The 23,678-nt window shown below is 48.6% G+C and overlaps 2 protein-coding genes across 5 annotated transcripts in view; one reads left to right on the top strand and one right to left on the bottom strand.

Annotated features, from left to right (window-relative positions):
* MYBBP1A (MYB binding protein 1a) overlaps window positions 1-5,137 on the top strand; it is a 52,111-nt gene extending 46,974 nt beyond the window's left edge. For both annotated transcript variants that reach the window (XM_079324896.1, XM_079324895.1), the window contains exons 25-27: window positions 2,778-2,879; window positions 3,952-4,076; window positions 4,507-5,137. In XM_079324896.1, the coding sequence (XP_079181022.1) occupies window positions 2,778-2,879; window positions 3,952-4,076; window positions 4,507-5,002 (723 nt within the window). In that variant the 3' untranslated portion in view covers window positions 5,003-5,137. The remainder of the gene's footprint in view (window positions 1-2,777; window positions 2,880-3,951; window positions 4,077-4,506) is intronic.
* Window positions 5,138-12,910: 7,773 nt separating this feature from the next.
* Window positions 12,911-23,678, bottom strand: part of LOC306811449 (sphingosine-1-phosphate transporter SPNS2-like) — a 127,859-nt gene continuing 117,091 nt past the window's right edge. Inside the window, exons 12-13 of one of the 3 annotated variants that reach the window (XM_079325154.1) lie at window positions 18,567-18,675; window positions 13,138-13,205 (exon numbers count right to left, since the gene is read on the bottom strand). In XM_079325154.1, the coding sequence (XP_079181280.1) occupies window positions 13,155-13,205; window positions 18,567-18,675 (160 nt within the window). In that variant the 3' untranslated portion in view covers window positions 13,138-13,154. Of the gene's footprint in view, window positions 13,206-18,566; window positions 18,676-23,678 lie in introns of all 3 variants that reach the window. The other 2 variants (XM_079325156.1, XM_079325155.1) reach the window with 2 other exon arrangements.

Genomic DNA, 23,678 nt, shown 5'->3' with positions numbered 1-23,678 from the left:
GCTCTGAGGGGTGAGATCAAGATAATAACTGACTCTGGGCTGAGCAGCAATTGGGCTCAAGTCTTTAGGGAGGCTTGACTGTCTCAACCTACCACATACAGAGGTGGTGTGGTGGTTTTGTGCTTTATTAGCAAATTTGTTTTACAGCCTTTGTAGCAGAAGGGAAAGGGAGGAGGCATATGTTGAGAAACAGTAGAAACAGTGAAACTTTACCTGAATCCAGCTTCCTTAAAGCCAATCCTTCTGCTTCTGGGCTAGAGAAAAGTGTTCAGTCTGTAGGAATGAATTATCTGCTGCTTCTCTGTGGCTTCTTTGGCCTCTCCACTCACCCTCCTTGTTCCCTCATGGTCTTTGAAGCTGTTTTAAACTGATCCATTTCAGTAGGGAGCTGTTTGTTTGCAGAGCTTCTAAATTGTTCCAGTTTGCTTCTGGCTATTTATACTGGTGGAAGTGTGGCTGTGTTTCCAGATTCATGCAAAACACTGCTTTTATTTTAGATGTTTGGTCACTAGACTGGTGATGTTTCCCATCTCCAGCTGGGCCAGCCACTCTTTTCTTTCCACAGGTCTGCATGAATTTGGGTACCCCCCATTAGATGCTTGTCCCAGTTTCCCCAGCACCTGAAAACTTGTGTACTGCTGAAAATCAGCCCCTCAGGTGTTTCAGAGCTACAGGACTTTTCTGTTGGCTTCAGTAGGATTTATTTCAAACCCTTCAAAGCATCAGGGCAGCAAGAACAGGCAGAGTCAAGCCAGCATGATTTAAATGCAGTTGTCTACATCACTCATGGACAGTGAAGAGAAAATGCAATTTATTTTTAACACCTTTTTAATTCTAAAGTGTTTGTATATTGAAAAGATGAAATGACACTTGACTTCTCTTTGGCTCCCTCTCACAGCACTGCCCTGATTCTTCTTGTCCCAAGGAGCTGACAATCCATGCTATTTTCTCTTAGTGTGAACTTGTGCACAACTTAGCAAAATAAGGATTTCAATCTAATAATCTCTCTGAAAGGTGATTTAACCACAAGGAAGACCATTATCCTAGCGATATTTTGTTTTTCAAATCACAAAGAAAATGTTGATGTAAATCAGCCTTTTTTGTTTATTATTATTTTATTATTAGTGGTAAGCCTAATAAACTGAATGTGCCTGACCTGTGGGGATGTTATATCCTGCATCGGAAGATTTATTTTTTTTTCCAATCACACACCCTATATTTGTCTCTCTTTTTACCTGGGAGACTTCAGAGCTGTGGAGCTGTGTGACCTTGTGGGTTAATGACAGCTCTGGAATAGAGTTGCAGTGCATCTGTCTATACCAGGAGAGAGTAATTAGCAAGTTATTGATAGTCAGATGAAGTTGCAGCTTGAATTGCAGCCAGCAGAATGGCTTTCTAATACAGGGCTTGAATGGACCATCCTGAACAGGAAATAACTGTATCTTTATTATTTTAAAAAGATACTCCCAGGGTGTGGAGCCTGTACAGATAGTGAATAATTCCACTTGGAGGCTGCTGTTTTTGCAGACATGTTAGCTTGTCTCCCCACTTTTTATGCTGAAAGTGTTCCTTACACTCTTGCTGGGCATCATTATTTTTCTGTTGTGAGAGTCACTACTGAAAGAACTTCCTTTGGGGAATAGATTTCTTATGCCTCTCAATGTCTGTAAGGATTTTTTATTTTATTTGCCAACTTTATGCTGATGTAAATGGAGAATAGTTTGCTGAGTCCTTACATTCCAATCTGATTGGAATACAGGATCTGTGAGAGAAGCACACACCACTGCTGGGGCAGGGACTTCTCAGCCTGAGGAGCTGAGGATGCTGAGCATGGGATGGGCTTTGCCCCTTGGCTGTGCTGAAATGTCCAAATTCCAAGGGAAGGAGGGCTTGGCCACACTGCAGCCTCCTCTAGAGAAACAGCCTTTGATGGGACATGCCACTGTCTGCAGCACACTTGTCCCTGCAAATCCCATTTCATATCAGTGTGATCTGTGTGGGGTTTACTGTGCTGTGTCCACACAGAAACAGAGTGGGGAGGCAAAGGACCATGAAGGAGCAGCTGCAGGCAGAGGATCAGTGCTCCTGAGCCACTGGGCTGCCTCTGATCCAGCTGCCTTTCTATGGCTATTTTCTGCTCTTTTTGTAAATAACTGCCTTTTATTTGACCTATCTTTGGCATGATTTTCCTCTAAGCCAGACCTTCCAGTGTCTGGGAAACCCTGCAGCACACAGAGAGAACAAAGGGTGATTTTTCCCTCAGTTACTTCAGTGAATTTAAGCTTGACAAGCCCTGTCATAGGCTGGCACCTGGGATTTGCTGGGCATAAGCATTAATGGATTTTTGCAGTAATGCTTTATGTGTTAATCCCAGCTCCTGAAGCTCATTAGCTGTGGCCCATCAGGTGTGTCTGTAGTCTGGCAGCTTCTTGGCCTTTCCAGGGTGGGCTCAGGGATTATTTTACCTCTTTTTCTCCAGGAAAGCATCTGCAGTTGTGCTTTAGCTTGGAGACTATGGACAGCAGCAAGGTTGTGCTTCTGTAATGCTGCTTGCTCTTCTTTTGTCCAGTTGTTTCTTAGCTAAACTGTGTATCAGAAGCTTTCAGCAAGTGCCTTCCTGAGCTTTTCCAGAGTTTGGTGGGGATTGTGTTCCAGAATTACTTTGCTGACAGGTGAATCCTGCCATTCATTACCTGTTTTCATCTTTCTCCTGTGAAATGTGATTTGTTTCTCCATCTAATGTATGTTTCTTCTCCATCTTCTAATTTAATTTGCAGTGTTTGAAAACACTTGGAAAACCCATCATGAAGGCTGAGAAAGAGAAAATTGTCAAGAGCTTGGAGCTGTTGAACTTTCTGCTTAAAACTGTTAAAGGGCAGGTGAGTGTGTGACCCAGTATGTGACAAATGGCATCTTTCAAATGTCACACTTGGATTTTGCCATGTGATTGCTGCATCCCAACTCATTTCCTAAAAAAAGTACCTCTAGAGGGAATGTCTGGTTGGATCTGAGGGCAGAAGAGTCCTCCTGTCTGAAGGAGTGATCCATAGTCTTTATGAGCTGATCTCCAGAGGATGATCTGTGCAGTGTTCAGCAAACACTTGTGGCACCTGCTTTCTTAGCAGCAGAAATACAACCTGAGGTACAGTGAGGGTGGGTTTGATCCCAGGTGATTGCTCTTTCCTCTCCAATGAACTCCAGAGATTATGATTCCCAAAACTAGAATTAATAGCTTTAAGAGCAAAATTGAAGTTTTGTTCTGGGCCTTTGTTTTCCCTACTAAAAAATTACTTTTTTGAGCATGCAGAGATTTTCTATAGGTGACAAAAAACCTTCCTAATTTGATTGTATTTACTGGAGGAAAACACCACAAGCAGCAGAATTGCTGAAGCCCAGTTTCCTACTGATAAGCCCAGAGCTCAGGCCACAGCCTGTTTCTTTGTGAAGACCTAATAGGAAAATGGGTGGAGAAGAGAGATTATTTCCAAGACTCTTGGAGGAGCTGAATAGCCTTTGAGACACCCCTTTCTGCCTGGTTTGACTGAGATTATGCAGTGGGTTACAGAAGAGGGTGCCAGATCTTCAGGAACCAGACTGCACCTGCTGCTGCTTTTCTCCTGCCTGGGTGCAGTCATGTGTCTTCTTTTCCCTGCTCCCAGCCAAGGACAGGAAAGGAAAGTGGACTGAGGGACCCTCCAGTTCTTTTAATGCCACTGCAGTTGTGTTAGACTCATGCCACCCATGGCAGAAACTCAAGTTCTCAAGCAAAGCCAGTATCTGCTGGTGTGGTGTGACTCACCAGTTCTTGCCCCAAACTGAAGTGGTGCAGACAGACCAAGGCTTGGAGCAGCCAGGCAGGGCTGGCAATTGCTGCCATAGCCTTGCCCTGAGCATGGCTGCTGTGAGTGCCCCCCCAAGCTCACTCTGCACACCTCTCCCTGCCTCTTGCAGAAGCTGAATGTGAAGCTGACAGGGGTGGAGAAAGTGCTGCTGTCCCTGCAGGAGCTGGAGGACATTGGCAATTCCCCACGGCTGGACTCTCTCTACTGGAACGTGATGCGCTGGCTGAACCACACGTACGTGTGCTGCCACCTGCACTGGGCCTTGCCTGGGGCTGCTCAGGGAGAGGGGGCTGGGGACAGAAAGGGAGGCAGGGCAGCAAGTTCAGGGTGCAGTTTAATGGAGCTCCTTGGTGGGTGGGGTGGAGACACTCATTAATGCTTCTTTGGAGTAATTCTGGGCTCATTGTTCTGTGTGCTTACATCTTGGGATTTGTCCCTGATGGGAAGGGGTTGTAACACAGCACTGACATGTCTGATGCCTGATCATGGGCTGCCAGAAGATAAGACAGCCAGGGCCACAGGCAGTTATTACCCACCTCAAGGGTAATACTCATCCTCACCCTGTGCTTGCTGCACCTGTCTGGTGCTTCTGCCTTTCACATGCCCCACATTGATCCCTGGTGTGTATTAAGCTGCTCTTGGTTTGTTGGCATTCTCTCTGCAGGAAGCCCAAGAAAGAGAAGGCAGCCAGTAAACCCACCCAGGGAGCAGAGCTGCTTAAGAAGAAGAGAAAAGGTTTCCTGCCAGAGAGCAAGAAACGCAAGAATCGCAAGAAAGGCGTCCAGGAGAACGGGGTGGGAGCAGGGGGGGAGGGAGAGCCAGCAGCCCCAGAGGAACAGCCCCTGGGAACACAGAACCCCAAGCACCAGAAAGGCCTCCTGCCTGCTGGCAGCAAAAAGCATCCAAACAAGGGGGGCAAGGAGAATGGAGTGGCAAAGGCAGGAGGTGGGAACCTCCCCACTGCCAGTGAAGGAGATGCTGTGGCTGACAAGAAGAAGAAAAGGAAGAGGAAAAACAGAAAAAGAAAAGGTGCTGCAGGTAATGAAGCTGAGCAGGCTCCAGCTGCAAAGAAAACCAAGGGGAGTGTTGTCCAGGAGACCCAGCAGAAGCAAGATAAAGCCAAGAAGAAAAAAAAAGTGAAACAAGCTCCAGTGCTGTAGGAGTAAACTCCGTGGACTCAGCCAGGCTTGGCATGGCTAACATGGCTCAGTAGACTGTTGAAATATCTTTAATATCTATAGTTTTTATGTTCTCCATGGCTTTTAAATAAACCTTCCATGATGCTGAGCTCTAAAGCTGCGGGTCTGGCTTGTGTGCAGGGCTCAGCTAGAGCACAGAGAGCTTCAGGAGGTTACACACCCTCCAGGCTCTGGCAGTGCCAGAGAGTCCTGTCTCCATGATTTCCCAAGGCAGAAGTGACAGTCTGGTCTGTGCTGGCACTGCTGAGTTGGTGATCAAGCCTGAAGTAACTCCTAAAGGCTCATCCCTGTCCTGCCCAGGCCCAGCAGTGCTCACAGCTTTTCCAGTGTGGGAGATGCAGCTTCTGAAATGCCTGGGGTTAAATGGGTTTGCACAGGCAAACTCTGGGGTCAGCTGTTTCCAGATTGACTCTCTGGTACTGTCCCTAACTACCATGATCTGGTTTTTCTTGCCTTTTAGCTGCTGGGTGCAGGAGGGGTCGTGGCCCCTGTGGTAGTGCAGGGACATCAATAAATCAGTGAAACAATTGAAGTGGTTGATTGATTGGCCTCTCTGGCAGGCCAGCAGCCTGTGTGCAGCCATGCAAGGCACCTGGAACAGCAGGCCTGCAGCAAACAGGCTGGGGAGGTGACTGCCTGGAATTTCATCTGCTTATTTATCCCCAGGCTGGATGCCATCATCCCTTTGGAGAGTGCCAGGACCAAGTGCTCCCATGCACTGGGTACCTGGTGCTTGCTGAGAGCTGAGGCTCCAAGTGTTTGAAATGCTGCTCATGCTGTAGTTGCCACTAAAGCCTCCCCTGCTCCTCCCCACCTGCTGAGCACCCTGCTCCTGGATGCCAGAACCTGGGTGTTGATGCCTGGCCCTGACCCCTCTGCAGATCTGAGGGAGCAGTGCTGGGTTAATGCTTGGACCTGATGATCTTGAAGGTCTTTTCCAACCTTAGTGATTCTGTGATTCTCTGAAGGCCTCACTGCTCCCCTCCCTGCTGCAGAAGAGTTTGGTGCTGGCTCCTGGCAGAAGCTGTTGCAGGCAGAGGGAAGGGCTGGAGCAGGGCTGTGCCTGCTGTGCCTTCAGCTCTCATCCTGCAGGTGGGTCTGTACCACCAGGCAGAGAGAAAGGCACTGCAAATGTCATCCTGCTTTTGGAAGGGCTGAGAGAAGAGCTGCAAAGGGCTGTGTTTGCCTGTGGCTATTTTATCTGCCTTTGCAATGATTCTCTGCTCAAATGGCACAAAACTCCTGGGATGCAGCACAGACACTGCAATCCCATTGCAGACCCACAGCTTCCACTTTGCCTGTCCCAGCAGTGATCCCACAAGCTGAGCTGCACATCCAAGGTGAGCAGCAGGTGATAGCTGGGTTTCTGTGCCCACAGTTCAGCAGAGAATCCTCCCTGTGCCTGCCTTTACCTCCTGCCTGCCCAGCTCCTCAGGCACTCGGGGCAGTGGGGGCTGAGGGCTCTGTGGTGGTGCCTTGGAGGACACAGCCCTTGTGCAGGCTGGATGGGGAGGGGGTGGCAGGCTCTGGATTCTCCAAGGCAAGAGTCTTTCAATATTGGCACAGATTGGGCAGGAGGTGAAGGGCAGTTGTGGCACCCTTGATGACTGCTGGCTTCCTCTGGAGGGTGTGCAGAGGTTCCCAGGCAGGATGGGGATCTGGGCTGCAGGTGTGTCACCAGGACACTGCAGATCAGACCTGCAGGACACGGCTGCTTCCTGCTCTCTGTGGTGCTCCCATTCCTGTCTGAGCAATTCAGAGCTGGACTCACCCTGCTGGACCTTTTCTCCCAAGGCACTTATTCATCTGGAGGTGGCTGCAGGCTGCTGACTGGAATAGCTGCTGCTGCAGCCTGGAGAAGAGCTGCAGATCTCTGCAAATCTCAGGCAGAATGTGTTGGCAAATTACTGCCAATCCTGTCTCCAGGAAAAAGGGGCCTCTGTTCTAAATGGGGCTATTGACACTGGGATGCTGCCCTGCCTTTGCCATTTCCTGCTGAAAGCTGGTTCATTGCCTCGTTAAAGCCTCAATCCCAGCTAAGCCCCTCCAGCTGTCCCGGGTGATGACTTTTCATGGATTATGCAAATGAGCACGGGGGAGGCCAGCAGGTCAGGGCTGTCCTGTTTTCATGGTCCCGAGGGGCTCCAAAGGGGACAAGGGCTTCAGATCAGAAGTGTCTCACTAATGATTTCTTTCTCTCTGTGCCTGTAAGTAGGACATCCTGGGATTTTGTGCCTCTGCTGTGTGGAACCAGAGGAGGAACAGCAGGCAGGTGTGGTGGGAGGGAAGCAGGAGGTGAGAAGGTTGTCTCCAGGCAGTCTGGGGATGGAATCTTCACCTGCCTGCAGAGAGCAGCTGTGGCACCCAGAGCCACCACGCTGGGAAAGCCCTTGCCCACAGGAGGCCACAGAGCCTGGCTGAGCCACTCTGGGATACCTGCCAGGGTCACTGCAGTGAAGAGTTCAGGTGGATCAGCTTGTCACTGTCATTTGGAAGGGCAAAGCACGAAGCCAAAGCTGTGCCAGCTGCTGTTTCTGACAGAAGGATGCCCACTGGGCAGTGCCAGCTGTCAGGCTGCAGAGGCTGACTGAGCTCTGCTCTGTGTCCATCGCTGTGTTTGGTCTCCAGGAGCTGCAGAGTGGTCAAGGGGAAGAGGGGCAGGAGAGCTGCAGGGCACATGGGGGTCGTGCTGCCCTAACAACTCTGGCCAATTAAATTACCTGACTGTAGGCTGGCTTTGATGCACTGCTTATAGAATGCAGTCACTAATCCAACTAATCCAAGTCAAATTGTGTTTCACCAGCATGTATCTGGGCCTTTTAATAATCACAAAGGTTTCATTTGACTTGATTTCAGTCCTGTCTGTGGCTTGACTGTTTGGGCTTTTGACTGAGCTTTGATGTCAATGAAGCCTTTTCCTCTCTGCTGTCCTGGGCTCAGAGCTCTTTGGTAGGGAGCTCAGTGGATGCAAGGGAACAACCACAGGCCCTGGGCACTGAGCAGGGATGCAGTGCTGGAGACTGGCCAAAGCATGGGACAAATCCAGGCAGGTGGAGTCCTGTGAGGGTGGGCAGGGCTGGCACAGGGCCCAGAGCAGCTGTGGCTGCCCCGTCCCAGCAAGTGACCAAGGCCAGGCTGGACAAGTTCTTGGAGCAGCCTGGGATAGTGAAAGGTGTCCCTGCCATGACAGAGGGTGGAATGGATTGGTCTTTATGGTCCTTGCAGCCCAAACCATTCCATGATTCTATGATTTCTAATATAATATCCAGGCAGGTTGGTGTCCAGGTAAGTTCTTGGCAGCTCTGTGGCTGCTGGGCTTGGAGCATCCTTATCCCAGGGACCAGCCCTGCAGGCAGCAACCACAGGAGTGAGTGGCCAAGAGGAGACAGGAGAAAAAGAGCCAGGAGATACATTTTAAATACTTTTATTTCTTAATTTACATAAAGGTATATATTTGGCTTATCTTTTTTTTATACTCTGAGATTCACAATCAATTGCTTTTAAAAAATAAAATAGTCATTTGCTTCTGAAAGAAATCAGAAAACTATTTTATATTCCTCCCTTGTATAACAAGAAAATATACTAATACTCCTGTACATCACATAGTAAAAGTGATTGTAAGTGCTGGTTTACCAGACAGTAAAGCAGATGGAGAAGAAAACAAGCATTTGGGGTGGAGCTTGGAAGAATTCTGCTTCCCAGAGCACAGCCAGATGTTTATGGGGTTTAGCCACCCTGACTGTAAGGGGAGAAGCTCCTGGGCCACCCAGACCTGCTGTGGGAGTGCTGGCAGCAGGAGCCATTGGGCTGCAGCTTGCTGCTTTTTGGGCCACTCTCTCCTTTGGGCAGCTGCCACTGCCTCAGCTTCCCACCCTGTCTGTGTGCAAACCACCCCACTGCCAGGCCAGGATCAGCTGGGGGTACTTAATGCTTTAAAAAAATCCCCTTTATGAAGTGGAGTAGAAGAAAACCCTTGTGATTAACTGAGGGGCAGCTGGAGCCTTCCTGGTGCCTCTGGACTCTTGCACAGACCCTGCTGAAAGCAACAAGGATCTGCAAGAAGCCCGAGCCTCCCTCTCAGCCTGGAACATGTGGGAGCAGGGATTCAGGGATCCCCTGGTGAAGGTAGGACTCATTTCTCACTCTCTTGTTTGCTCTCTTCCCTCTGTCCTTGTTTAAACAGAACCCACACATTTCCTTCATGTGCACAAAGGATAAAACCAGCACTGAGCTCTGACAGGGACTGGAGCCTGTCACAGACAAGGACTGCCAGTGACATTACAGAACACTTCAGTTCCCTTTTTGCTGTTGACTCCTGAGAATTAAGTTTAAGGAGAATTCCTAATCTCTGAACCTTAGCAGAAATGTTCCATTTTGTTGACAGTAAATGCTACAACAGAGAGCCTATCAGAAAAGCAATTTAGGAAATGTGGTTAATCTTCTTTGGTCTCTGAGATGAAATGACTGATTGTTGGGTTGCTTTTTGTTTCTTTTTAAACAGCTTAAAAAGGAATTTCTTAATGGGAATCAGCAATTCATGTGCCTTTAAAGCCAAGTGTTTGGCTCCCAGAACTACAGGCTGTTTCCCCTCCGAGTGTAAATAGTGGCACGAGGTAGGAAGTGAAACATTGTTGGGATTTGCTTTGCTTTGTTATTTCTAGCACCTGCCTGCTCAGGCACTAGAGGAACACTTCTGGTCTGGTTCTTTAGCCAAGTCTTAGAGCTACTGTTAAGGGATTTCAGGTGACAGAATCCCTGCAGAGGAGTCCTGTCAGGTCTGGGGAGAAGGGAAGGCTCAGGGGATTACAGGAACCCCAGCCTGGGCAGGGACCTGCTGAGGGGTGAGCACCTGGAACTGGAACCACCTCTGCTGCAGTGCTGTGCTCCAGGTCCCAGCAAGGAATGGGACACAAACCCAGCTTTACTGACAGTACCCTCCTGTGCTGAGCAATCCTGGCACAACCAGGACAGCAGCTCCCAGCCTCAACTCACATCTAGCCCTGGTTTGACATTTCCTGAGCTGATTTAGTCCTTGGACCCCACGTGCAGTCACTTGTGAGTTGTGAGCACAAGAATGAGGTGCTTCCACCTGCTCCAGTTGTGCTGAACTGTGAGAGAGGGCTCAGAACAGAGGGAATGGAGCCTCTGAGCCAGTGCCCTCCCTGTGGCAGCCTGGCCCTCCTCAGGACCTGGGCTCCCCTTCCTCCCCATCCAGCTGACACAGCATACATTTGGCTTGTGGAGGCCAAGGACAGGAAACAAGACTCAGTGGAATGGCACCATGAGATGCTTCTGCACTGGAGTCTAAGCCAGGTCAGGCACTGGCCTTGTCTGAAAGCTCTCAAATGCCCTTTTGTATGGGTACAAGTGACACCCCAGTGGCAGTGCTCTGGGACAGGCAGAGTGGGGTGTGCAGGAACCCAAGCACTCTGAAGGCAGAGTGTCCAGCTGCTTTGGAATATTACAGGAGAATTAGCATTGACAGTCTGAGTGATATGAAATCATGTAAACAAAGCACGAGGTCACTGCACAGCAATATTGCACTCCAGGCCCAAGGGACAGCCATTCAGCCAGGTGGGTTTTGGTAGTTTAAAAGCCTATGAACCTCCTAGGAAGGCTGAATGGAGTATGTGGAAAACTCTAGAGCCTGTAGGGATTTCTGTCCAACGTTCTTCTGGGCCTTTCTGTGACAACCACCAGCATACCCAGTGCAGTGAAACTCTCTCCTCTGTCCCACTGCTCAGTCCCAGTGACAGGTAAGTCACCCACTGGAAGTTTTCCTGTGGTGCCCTTGCAGGCCCTGGCACCAGGGCACTGAGAGGAGGAGAGCTGTGGACGTTATTCATGTCTGCTATGGTTGCACAGGCAGCTCCAGATTTCAAATGTTTAAATAAAAACTGTTTATCTAAGTATATATATATATATATATAATCTAGTGTCTTCAGCAGAGATAAAGCATCTTATAACATATTTAAATAAAAAATAATAATCTGAATCAAACCTTCAGTGTCAAAGAAAAGGTGATGTACAGAACAGGTCCTCAACTAGTGCAGTCTGTAGGAGTGGGAGTGCTGGCAGAGCAGCAGCATTCCATAGGACACCAGCTGCCCTACAAACAGTGTGGACTTCATTGGCTACATCTAAAACCATTTACACAATCTACAGTTGCTCACTTGGGCAGCTTTTTCTGGGTCCAGTGGACAGTTGGTTTCCATGCTTGGGGACCCTGTGAATGTCCTTGTGTTCCAGAAGTTGCCACATTCCCTGCTCATCTCCTGGTGCCTGACCCTGCAGGCTGGAGCCATGGATTTGGTGCCAGAGAACCCCTCTGGGATGTGGAGCTGAAGGATCCACTGCTATCCACAACAGAAGGGCTTTGAGACAGACACTGGATGGTGGGAGCAGGAGTCCACTGTCATTGCCTTCAGCAGCTGCAAACAGGGAACAGAAGGTGGTTATGGATTGGGGATGGGGCACCCCAGCTCCTGTGGTGCTGGGGCCAGCTAAGAGAGCCCTGGTCTCTGTGCAAGCAGGGGGTTGGCAGAGCCTGCCCACGGTGGAGGCAGCACTTTGGTATGTGCAGAACCATTTGGAATGGAAACAAATGCACTGAGATCCTGGCCCAGCCTGCTCCAGGAGGTGACAGGCAGGGGTAGCTCCTGTGCAGTGCTTAAGGGCAGCCGTGTGTGACACCACAACTGCTCCTGCTGTGGCTGAAGCAGCTCACACATTAGAGATTCCAGTTTTGTAGACTGTTTTTGCCCCCCTCATTTTGCTGAAGAGAGACTGCCTTGTGCCTGAAATTGTCATTAGAGAAATGCTGTCCCTTGGGGAGCCCAGCTCAGGTGTCAGCCCAGCTCAGGATGCTGCTGCCAAGGCAGAGCAGGCACTGCTGCTGCTCCATGCTGGCTTTAAGGAGCACCTCTCCTCACAGCTGAGGTACCTTTCTACCACATCTACCAGCCAACTGATTCCCTAGATAATGGGGTGAGGATAACCAGTTCTCTCACTGCAGGATTTCCTGTGAGAGGGTCTGTGCTCCATGCTATGCAGGAAATTGCCCCTGACCTTAAAAATTAGTGGCTGCTGCATTCCAGAAAAATTCCCCTGTGACACTGCCCTGGTTACTTTCAACCTGTATAAAACTGGAACAAAAAGGAAAGTGCAGTGAAAAACCTTGGTGTGCCCAGGATGTTACTGGCTTACAAGGCAAGTTTCAGCAACAGCACCAAGTATTTCCTCACAGATTTGTTGATGGCACCTTTTAAAAAAAGCCTCCAACTTTATAAAAAAAGCTACTGTTAAATAATACTGTGTGAATACACATCCAGCCCAGAGCCTGTAAACTCCAGGCAGCTGTATGCCTAAATCCACTCCTTTCTGTGGAAATAACACATCTGCTGTGCTAGAGATTGTATTAAATCTTTTCCCTCAAAAGGCCATTCTGAAGTGTCTTACTGAATTTCTGATTAGTCTTTCAATGCATTTAATTTATGGGAAAGAAATCTCCTCTTCAAAAACTTGCTTTAATTAATTTTGGCTCAAGTAGAATGCTGGGAAGTGTTTATCACTTGTGGCTGTGGGGGAGTGATAAGGACAGCAGGAACCCAAGGGACAGGGTGGGCAGCAGGAAGGGGATGGTCCCTGTGGCTCAGAGGAGCTGCCCTGCAACGAGGGCTGCAGGGGGACAGTCCAGCAACAACATGCAGGGTCAGGTGCTGCCAGGAAACACTTTCTGCAGAAAATATGGACTGTGCCAGAAATGGTGGTTTGGTAGCAGCCCATGTCTGACCCAGAGCAGGACAGCAGGAGGTTTTGTGAACACTGAAAGGGTTATAGTTCTGGCCTGGGACAGTCAGGGGACACAGGTAACATGGGCTCTTCTGCTCAAAGAAGGGAGCACCAGGTTCTGGAAACAACTCAATAACACAAAGGATACTTGAGGTTACCCCTGCTTTCCCTGTTCTTGATTTGCTCTGCTTTGGGCTGAGGGTGGCAAAGGTGCAAAGCAGAGCTGGCTGAGGGAACTCCTCTGCAATTCATAAGGAAAGAAATGGGCTGACAGGGGTTTGGAGCAGAGCTGTAGCTTGAAACCTACTGCTGGTTTGGGTACTCACCGTCTCAGACCTTCACAGAGGCTGGTGGCATCACAAGCTGATTCACCCTGGTGAAAAGAAAACAAAAGTGTTGTTGAGAGCTGCATTTAGCAAAAAAATGGATTCCTAAGAACATACCAGCCTGGTAAATCCAGGTTTTGGTTGCTTAACAGTGTCTAAAGAAGTGGGACATTAGTAACTGTCCTGCACAATGGTATAAAGCTGAAACTTGTCACACAGGGGTGCCTGACAGCAGTGCTGACAATGGCTGGAACATGCCAAATAACATTGCTGGCATTAACTGACAAGGATTTGGGAAGGTCCCAAAGGCATCCAGACAGCCACTATTTCCCTAAGCCAGTACAAGATTGTACAGTGGCTGTTGGTGTCCTTCAGCCTGACAGCACAAATGTAAACAGTCATCACTAATAAAAATTGAATTAAGAGAAAGTGAACAGTGTTTCAGCTTGCAGCCCTGTTGCCTGCTGTTGCTGCAGCACCTGCTCCCGGGTGACGGACAGCGTCTGGCAGGGATGCTGTGCCACAGGCAGGAGCTGTCCCACAGCTCCTGGGTGACAGCATGAGGACAGCTCCTGTCTGCTCTGAGGGACCCAGGCACAGAGCCAGTCCTACCAAGTCCACGCCTTGCACCTGCTGCTTGTCCTGCACCACACGCCCTGGGGAATCCCACCTTCCTCAGCATCCTCTCCATCCCTCCCGCGCTGTCGCTGTTACCGGGGCCGCAGTGAGCGCCTTTGACAGTGACACACGCAGCAGGGCCAGAGGTGCCACCCTCGCACTGCAGCCCTTTGGAACTTCTCTAGCCCGCTGAGCTCAGTGGAACACCTGGACTCCTACAACACTGGGAAACCCACCACAGCTCCAGCCTGGCTGAGCCCTTCACCCACGGGCTCTCAGGAAAAACTAATCTGAGTCACAAAGGGAGAGTCTCCACCTGCCAGTGCAGGTCGGCTCTGCCGGGGTTGGGGTTTAGGACTTTTCTTTTTGTTTTCTTGCGCTAAAAGATTTTTCTCCTGTATGTGTTGGTAGGAGACAATAACGACCAGGTACTTGAGGGAGTCAAAAGAAGCGTCCAGAGCTCAGGGGAAGGGTCCAGCTGGCTGCTCTCTTTTTACCTGGGGGATTCTCTGGGAAGGGCAGAGATACCCTGAGACTTGGGCTGGGGAAAAATAAAAGGGGCTGGGGCAGCTGCTGGCTCTGTTGTTCTCGGTTTTGGAGGACAGTGGAGCAGCTGCTTGGGTGAGGGAATTGGCTGGAACCGCCGGAGCCCAGCCCAGAGCTGCTGCTTGTGAGAGCAGCCATTGCACTGGGCCTCATTAACAGCCTGCCTCGCTAAAAAAGGGATTTCACCATCTGCTGGGTGCCTCAGGGGAACCCCCGGGATCCCCGAGCTCCTTTCCCCTCCCAGGGAGCCTCTCCCGGGCTGTTCCGATCCGGGCTGCTGCTGCTCAGCCCCGCCGCGCCTCTGCCGCTGCTGCGGGTTTATGGCTGCCCTGCAGCCGCACTCCCTGCCTGCCGGGACAGCAGTTCAGCTGCAGCTGCCGAGTGTCAGCCGCTCTCGCTGCCCAGGCCGAGCTGGTTCCTGCCGCTGCTGCCGCTGCTGCTGCTGTTTGCCTTGCTGCACATACCAGTAAGGAACTGCTATTCCTTTGCCCATATCTTTGCCTGAAAGCCCCTCGGTTTCAAATTATAGTAATTCAGAGGGAAGGAGGTCATGTTTTCCATTCCAAGGGAGGTTTCTCCCCTTCCTTAGCAGACACCTGTCTCTCAAAACAAGACAAGCTTCAGCTAAGAACCAAACTGCCCAGCAGGGCTTTGTGCCTCTGCTGTCAAAGGCAGGTTCTCTCTGCATCAGTGAAATCCTCAGACAGGTGCCCAGGGAACATCACAGAACTGCCACTGCCTGAGGCCTTGTCAGTGACAAATTCTCAGGAAACATCTCTCTTCTTTGGACACATTAAAACTTAGTTGTGACTCCTCACCACACTTTGTACCTGACACAGAACACTTTTTTTTTTTTAATTTTTCCCTGCTGAAATGGATTCAGACATGTTCCAGGATACAGCAGTATTCAGGGGATACCTTCCAAGAAATCTCTGCATCAGGAATTGGCCCAGTCCAGCCCACAGCTCTTAACTTCACACCAGCCCCAGAGGTCTCCAAGGTGCATAGAAGCCTCTGTACTTTTTCTGCATTTCCAGGCTATAAACTGAAATATTTCTGATGGAAGAACTGACCCAAGTGTCTTTGCACAAGTCCCATTCTTGGTAACCCCACTGCACTGGAAATCACATTGTATTGAACATTGGAATTGTGCAGAATACATCAGAGAAAATACCTGGGAATGTTACAGCCAACTTCAAAAGCAGGAATGTCACAAAACTACCACAGAACACTGAAACTCCAGAGGTCTGAGTGAGCCACAATGTTTGAAAGTCCTACCCCTTACCACATCATTCCACATTCCTGGAGGATACAGAATCTACACAGAAAAGTGACTTTTGCCATGACTTCAGCATAGAGAACCCACGTGCTTTGCTGACACAACTGCAAATAGACACAACTTTCCTGCTTAACAGTTCAGCCTCCTATGGGATAAAATGCACTTTCTATTTGAACACATTTCTCTCAAGTCCTGCTTTATCTGTTACACAGATGGGAACTGAGGCCTGCAGGGGCTAATCCTGACATGCTTGTCAAAGATTTGATGGGGAATTAGACTACATGACTTGTGAACCTGTTGGGGAGAGAAATGACTTTCAGGGATCACACAGGAAGCTGGTGGGCACGAGAGAGAACTGAAATAATGCCCAAATTTGGGACAGTGCCTCCTCAGTCCCTCTGAAGCCCCATGCAGACAGTGGTCTCTGCCACAATCAATGGCAGTGGGGCTCAGCAGATGGATCAGGTGGGATTTTGTTTACTTTTTTTAAAACAAACCTACAAATAATAAATTTTGTACTCTCTTAGGTGGCAAAATGTAGTACATGGGCTTAAAATAACAAGGCTCAAGAGCATCTAAATCCCTCATTAAGTACCACTTGCCTTTCTAAAAACCATAATCCCACACTGAATGGATCACTGAACGTTGGCTCCAAAACTATTCTGTTTTCTTTGCAGTGTTTTTTTAAGATTGTGAATGTTTTCATTCCTTGAAGAGAGTAGGGTGGGAACCAGTCTGTTATTTCTGGAGGAGGAGGAAACTCACCCAAATTGCCTTTTAAGAACAGGAGCTGTGCAACTTTTTGGTTTTTTTAGGGACTCCTCTAGCAGTTAAAAATGTGGCTGATTCTCTCTAGCTCCATCACTTCCTCTCCTGTCAAACCTAAATATTTCTCCTAGATCCTATCAAGTCATTTCCATGTACTGTGACAGCATCTATAATTCTGAAGTATTTATAAGACTGTCTGTTTAATATTAAACTGCATGCTCTAGAGCTGTTAAATATTTATGCAATGTAAAATGGATCTAATTTCACTGCACCTCGGCCGGTTAGAGACCTGCATGAGGACAAGACAGCCAATTTAAGATAACAGATGACTGGCCAGGATCTTTTACAGGTCAGCCATGCTCTATTTCAGGAACTGGGCAGGATTATTCTCCAAATACCCTGTCCCTTCCAGCCTTGCTGGTCCCCAAGCCAGCAGCTAATGGAGATTACAGGTTGTAGTGCAGCCTGTGCTGGGCAGTCCCAGGGATTTGAAAGAATTCCTGCTGCCTGCAAGAACTTCTGCTCCACCCTGGGCCAGCAAGGGGAGAACCCAGATTCCCCTTCTCACCTGGAGCTCTGTCTGTGGCATGTGTGTCCTGCTGAGCTCCAGGGATGTGTCTCCTCTGTCCCTGAGCTCCTGGATGGCAGCAAGGAGGACACAGCTCAGTGTGCCCAGGGCTCCAAGAGAGGCTGTGCTCACAGAAAGCCTTTGGGAATGCTGCCAGCCTGGTTAATGCCAAGTTTCATGCCTAAGTTAAACACCACCTGTATTCCAGTATCCTGCAGCTTTCCCAAAGCCCAGTTTTCTTGCTATCTAAACAAGCCAGACTCTGGCTTTTGTAACTGAGAAGCATATTAGGAAATATTATCCTGGCTTTTACAGCCTGCTGTACTTAACATCACTTAATTTTTACAACCAACAATAAAATGTTTCGGTAGGGTCCTTCTAGCCTGAAAATAACTCAGTTTTTGAGTTATTGAGCAGGAGTGTTTTAGTGTTGAGTTTTTGAGCTGGACTTCATTCAACAGACAGAAGTACTGGGCTACAGGGGCAGCTGGACCACTGGACTCAGCAGCAATTCCTGCCAGTGATTAAGGATCTTTCTCCTTAATTTCAGTAGAGAGAATTCTGTGTTTCTACAGCAATGTGCCATCAAACGCCTGTTTGAAGCAGGGCTTAAGGAAAGGACACAGGGGACCAGTCACTAATGGCATCCCCAGCAGATTCCTCCTGTCTGAACTTCCTCAGACATTGGGAGGTTACAAACATCTCCAAAAGGCCTTGTGAACACACTGAAACCTGAAATTTTAGGTGGTGAAAAGTTCATGGGTAGACATCCTTGCAAGGTAATGAGGCTTTATGGCCTTAATCTATGAAAAACAAATCTCTTTTCAAATACAGCCAGTTAAAGGGTGTTTTTTAGGCATGAGAGCAACATCACCCTCCACCTGTGTCTCAGGGATGATGAGCAGCCCAGCCAGATGCAGCAGTCTGAAATTCCAGCTGAAACAGCAGCATTCAAAGCTGACATTGCTGCCTGAGACTGGACAAGGAAAACAGAGGCTAAGGATGGTCATTTATAGCTCCACACCTGCATGACTTCAGCTGTAAGAGTGAATTTTATCAACTGCTCCATGAACACAGGAAGGGAGTTACATTGATGCTGCTGTTATCACTGATTCCTGCAGATAACTGATGAAAGTGTTATGGAGCAGGAGAGCTGGAGCAGCCCCTGTAACAAATCAAAGCCACAGCTGTTCTTTAACTATTTTGCTCACTGCAGAAGCCAAAACTCTGCCATACCCTGAGTGCAAACACTGGTCCCAGTCCTGCACCTTTTCACCAGATGCTTCAGGAGGAGCAAACCCAGCAGGCTGGTTGCTCCAGTTCAAGTGTGGACCTTTTATGCCCTTCATTATACAGTTTCTGATCAACAGTGCATCAGGTAACTGGGTTAGCCATTGCTGCCCTGCACTAGCTAAGCACAGTTCCCATTTTCACCTGCAGCTGGAAGGAGATGGCTTTGGTTCCCTGATTCACAGCAGTTCTCCTGGGATGCTGAACAAGCTGCCACAGCCTCCAATTCCTCCCCAAAAAAATGCTGCAGAACATCCACTCTCACTGCAACCTGTTACCTCCAGTAAGAACAGTGGAATCAAGGATTGATCCCAGAGAGCAGCTCCTGCTCTGACTGACCTCAAGCTGTTTTGATGGTGAAGTCAGTAATTCTGGGACAAGACGTGATTGATAACATGAATTCCTGCAGAACTTCAGACTCCAAGCAGGCTGCAGCTGGAAACAGTGACTGAAAGGGAAGGAGAGCAACAGTGATACATCAGCCTAGAGAGCTCCAAGTGAGTGGCACAAGGATGGCACAGCTAAAAATAGTCCAAGCACTGAGCTTCCTGATGCATCTGACAGGTTATCCAGCCTGCAGGAACGGGCTGTTGATGGAGCTGAGGGCAGTTTGCTGAAGGAAAAGGATGCTGAGAGAACTCTATCAAAATTCAACCAATAATCTGGCACAGGAGGAGTTTGCTTTGGAGCAGGAACAGTGCTCTGATTCCCAGCCAGGGAGGGACCTGGGGCTTTGTGCACCTGCAGCTCTCCATCCCCAGGCTCAGAGAGGAGCTGGGTGTGCACAGCCCTGGCACAGCCATTCTCCAGACTCACACAGGAGCTGGGTGTGCACAGCCCTTGCACAGCCCTTGTTCCCCAGGCTCAGACAGGAGCTGGGTGTGCACAGCCCTTGCACAGCCATTCCCCAGGCTCAGAGAGGAGCTGGGTGTGCACAGCCCTTGCACAGCCATTCCCCAGGTTCAGAGAGGAGCTGGGTGTGCACAGCCCTTGCACAGCCCTTGTTCTCCAGGCTCAGAGAGGAGCTGGGTGTGCACAGCCCTTGCACAGCCCTTGTTCTCCAGGCTCACACAGGAGCTGGGTGTGCACAGCCTGGGCAGAGCTGCTCTCCCCTCTGCTTTGCTCTGTCAGTGTGGAGTGAGGCTCTCCAGTGGGGACATGCTTCTCCAGCTGCACTGGAGAAATGAATTGGCACAAATCCCCTTTTCTTCCTGCATGTCAGTGGGTTTAGCAAACAAAATATGATAATCATGCACAGCAAATGTATTTTCCCCTCTATTTGGTTCAGCCCCTTAAAGCTGCACAGATTGTGAGTGTTTTCCATCTGTTCATTTAATCCAGGTGCTGATTTGTCTCCAGAGGCAGAAACATAGGTCAGCTTCACTTTTTCCTCTTTCACACATCTTTACTGAGGAGAAAACTGGCATAAAGGAAAAATCAATAACTTTTCCTGCTATTTTCCCAGGCAGCTGCAGCAGAGCAGATGTGAAGATGAGCAGCTAACAGCACCAGTCAGGCTTCCAAGGACCTGGGTGGAAATGAGCTCCAGAGCTCACCAGCCTGTGGGGGTACTCTGACATGGACCCCTGAAGTCTGTGAAGATGCATGTCTCAAAACTTTGTGCCTGTCTCTGTCAGTATAATTCTGCCAGATACTGATGGGCTCAGGATTGAGGTGGAGGGATTTTTAGTGCCACAGATGTGTGTTAAAACATACACTTACACCCACTGAAATAAGGGAGAAAAGAGGCAGTGGAGTGCCTGACTTTTGATTGAATGATTGGATAGCAAGAGGGAGAAAACATGACATAAAAAGCAGATAAGAACAAATTAAATCTTAAAATAGAAAATCCTGTAGAACTTCCTGATGGCACTTGATTAAAAACATACTTCTTATCCTCCAAAATAACTGATTCATGCTACAGCTCTTTCCACCAGCCTCTGAGCTACCAGGTGTGGGAAATAACAGAACCTGGAAGGGGTTGGGTTGGAAGGGACCTTGAAGACCATCTCATTCCAAGCCCCTGCCATGGGCAGGGACACATTCCAGTAGACCAGGCTGCTCCAAGCCCTGTCCAGCCTGGCCTGGAGGCCTCAAGGAAACATCCATCCATGCATTTCACTGCACTCTGACAGTCCTGGCAATCCCCATGTGGCTTGTAAAGGTCTGGCAGAAATTTTGGGAATGACCAAGCCAGAGCATTAAAGACACTCCTTACTGGAGCACTGGAGGTAATACCTCAACAGTTTGTCCCTGTTTCTCTAAAAGATGTCATTCAGGCAGTGCTGGGTTTGGCTGGGGTAGTTTGAATTGAATTTTCCTCCCACTGTCTGGAGGGGGGCTGTGTTTTGGATTAGTGCTGAATGTAGGTGATAATATAGAGATGTTTCTGTTATTCCTGATCAGGGCTTGCACAGAGCCAAGGCCTTTTCTACTCCTTGTCCTGCCACACTGGTGAGGAATTGGGTGTCCATGGGAAGCTGGGAGGAGATACAGCCAGGACAGGAGACCCAAACCAATATTCCACACCTTATGATGCTGTGCTCAGTATATTAAGGAGGGGAAGAACGAGGAAGGGGGCATGTTTGGAGGGAAGGTGTTTGTCCTTGCATGTGATTTATGTGTGAAGGAACCCTGCTGTCCTGGGGGATGGCTGAACACACACCCTCCATGGCAGGTGGGGAATGAATCCCTTAGCTGTTCTGCTTTGTTTGTGGTGCAGCTTGTGCTTTCCCTATTAAACTGTATTCAACTCACAGGTTTTTCAGTTCTTACCCTTCCAGTTCTCCCCAGTGTGCTGCTGGGGCAGGGAGCAAGTGGCTGGGAGGCACTTGATGGGGTTAAAGCCTGGCCCAGGTCAAGGACCCAACTACAAGTAAATTGCTCTACAGTCACAGTATCTGCCTTGCAGATTACTGCACAAGGAGAGGTCATTGCTGCTGATAACAACCTTTGCAAAATCTCTGACATCAGGAAACAGCAGGGCTGAATTTTTCATGATTTCTTCTATTTCCTTGTGTCAGAAATTGTTTCTTGCTTGGAAGGCTGCTGCTTTCTGCTCAGTGCCCCAGTCACCTGTGTGGATCTGATCAGATTTTGTCTCTGTGCCAGGGCAGCCTTAGTAAAGAATCTGTCTCAGTGAGAATTTAAAATCTCCTCCTGCATGGCAAAGTCCCTTCAGGCCAAGAATTCTCCTTTGCAATGCCAACACCAGCTGACATGCTGAGTCCATTGGTAGCAGTGATTTCAGTGCCCCTTGTAGGTTGTGGGAAAGTGCCTTCAATCCTGTTTTACAGCTGATGAGCATTTTAGGGACAACATTTGACTCCTTGGGGGTCACAGCAGAGAGTCAGTAGCCAAGACAGCAGGAGGACTCCCCAGTAACTCTTGATCTGGAGCTCTTGGGAAAATGAGCTTTGGCTTTCCTATGGCATAAAGCACATGGAGAAGTTCCATTCTTGCTGTGGGAGAGCACTGAGTAGCTAGGAATGGTGCAGGAATATTGCTTTCCTTTCTCTGTGGCACAGGGGATGAACTTGGGAGGGTCAGCCTGGTGGGGAATGGGTGGTTTTGAAGAACCCAGAGTTCTGCCAGCAGCAGCTTCTGCCTGGGCCAGAGCAAAGCTCCTGCTGCCAACATCCAATTTCCAACATGGTGTAAGGACCAGAGCTGAGCTCAGACTGCCTGGGAACAGCCACACTGACCTTGGACACCTCCCACTCAACCTGCAGGAAACCTGCAGGATGACTAAAGTGACACAACAGACCAGCAATTGTTCTAGTGACACTGTTTTCCATCTGCATGGCACCAGCAGCTCCCCATGCAGCAGCAAACCAGCATTTCAGATTCACATCCCAGGTTGTTACACTCTTGGTTTTGCTAGCTCTGTTTATGGAGTTACAAACATGGCCAGCAAATAGGTGAGAAAACCAACAGCTCTACAAGGAGCTTTTTCAAGCAATAATAGAACTACTGACATTTTCACCTCTCTCCTTCATATTCTTAACACAGATTCCATATAAACCATCTAATAGTCTAATCTTGTTCCATCTGCAGTCTGTGAGTTTTTATCATGCCTCTCTCAGATACTCAAAGCTCACTCCTTGCCTCTCTCCTTCCATCACCACAGATCCTCTGCACCTTAATCTGGGCTTTTTGCTGCAAATTCGTGTGGTTTCAAAGACCAAGGCTATCTTATCTGGGCTAAAAAAGCATTGTGAGTTTCCACTACTGTAGGAAATGTTTAATTATTGTTCTTTTGTAAAGTCAAAACAAATGAAGCAGTGCCATTCCTCCCCATAAGCAGCTGAGTATCAGCAGTGAATAAACTGTTCTCAAATGTCCCTTTTTTGAGAGTTATTAAAATCCACTTGCAGCTCCTGAAATCCTCAAATCCAAACTCTGCCTCAATGCAGCACTGACACATCTCTCTAAAATAAGTGTCCAGCCTCTTAAACCCCCTGTGATACAGCTCCAGCTATTTCAGAGAAGGAATGTTCTTTTTGGCCATGCAAACTACCAGAATGGAGCACACTCAGCATCCATCAGCTGCCACTTTAACACCTGGGAAATGGTTAATGGAGGGGGCTCTGGGCTTTGCTGCCAACAACATCAGGTCACCTGGTGGGTCCTTTCTGTCTCCAACTGCTGCCACAGAAAAATGAGAGAAAGGGAGGGCTGACAACTCTGTAAGTCCTTCTCCTGCCCCACATAATAGAATCTGCAAAGCAAAAATAAGGTCAGACACTTTCAAATTGCTGCAATAGGAGAACTGGGAGATAATTTTATATCCAGTTCTGCAAAAGGCTAAAAATAAGCCTGATATGAGGCAGAAGAAAGAGCCTGAAAATGGATTATTCTCATTTTTTCCTGCAATGCAATTTGAAGATGTGCCATGTTTAAGACAGCAGAAGTGTCTGGACTAGGGATGGTTCTTTTTGTGGATTTTTATAGCTCCTCTGTAAAGAGTATTTTTTCTAGTGTTTGTACACACCACTTTTAAAATGAAATGTCCACCAGCACTTCTACTCAGCAAGAGCTTCCACATCTGATCAAAGGTGTTAAGAGTAAATTTTTTTCTTATTAAATGTTTAATTTTCATTTTAGGAGAAAAGAAATACCTGCTCAAATTGTTTAAATAACCTGATTCTTACTATGCAAACATTGGGGAGAACCATTCAAGCTTGCAGACTCTGAGGTGCTGAGTGGTCACTGGCTAAAGACTGAAATCCTTTTGTTCTGGGCAGCAGCATCAGTGCAGCTCAGCTGCTTGTTCCTGCTCTGGCTGCACCAGGGATCCACACTGCAGTTGCATCCTGCTGCCTGATCTGCATTGCTGTATCCTTGGCAAAAATATCCACCCTCTATCATGCAGAGAGGGGCTGAGCCACTACAGAACTTGGACACCCATCCCAAACATCTTTTCATACCTCTGGAAAAGAACCAGAAAAT

Source organism: Erithacus rubecula, assembly GCF_903797595.1.
Source record: "Erithacus rubecula genome assembly, chromosome: 22".
In the NCBI taxonomy this organism is placed as follows: Eukaryota; Metazoa; Chordata; class Aves; order Passeriformes; family Muscicapidae; genus Erithacus; species Erithacus rubecula.
The sequence above is the reverse complement of the archived record's forward strand: the minus strand, read 5'-3'. Positions and strand labels throughout refer to the sequence as shown.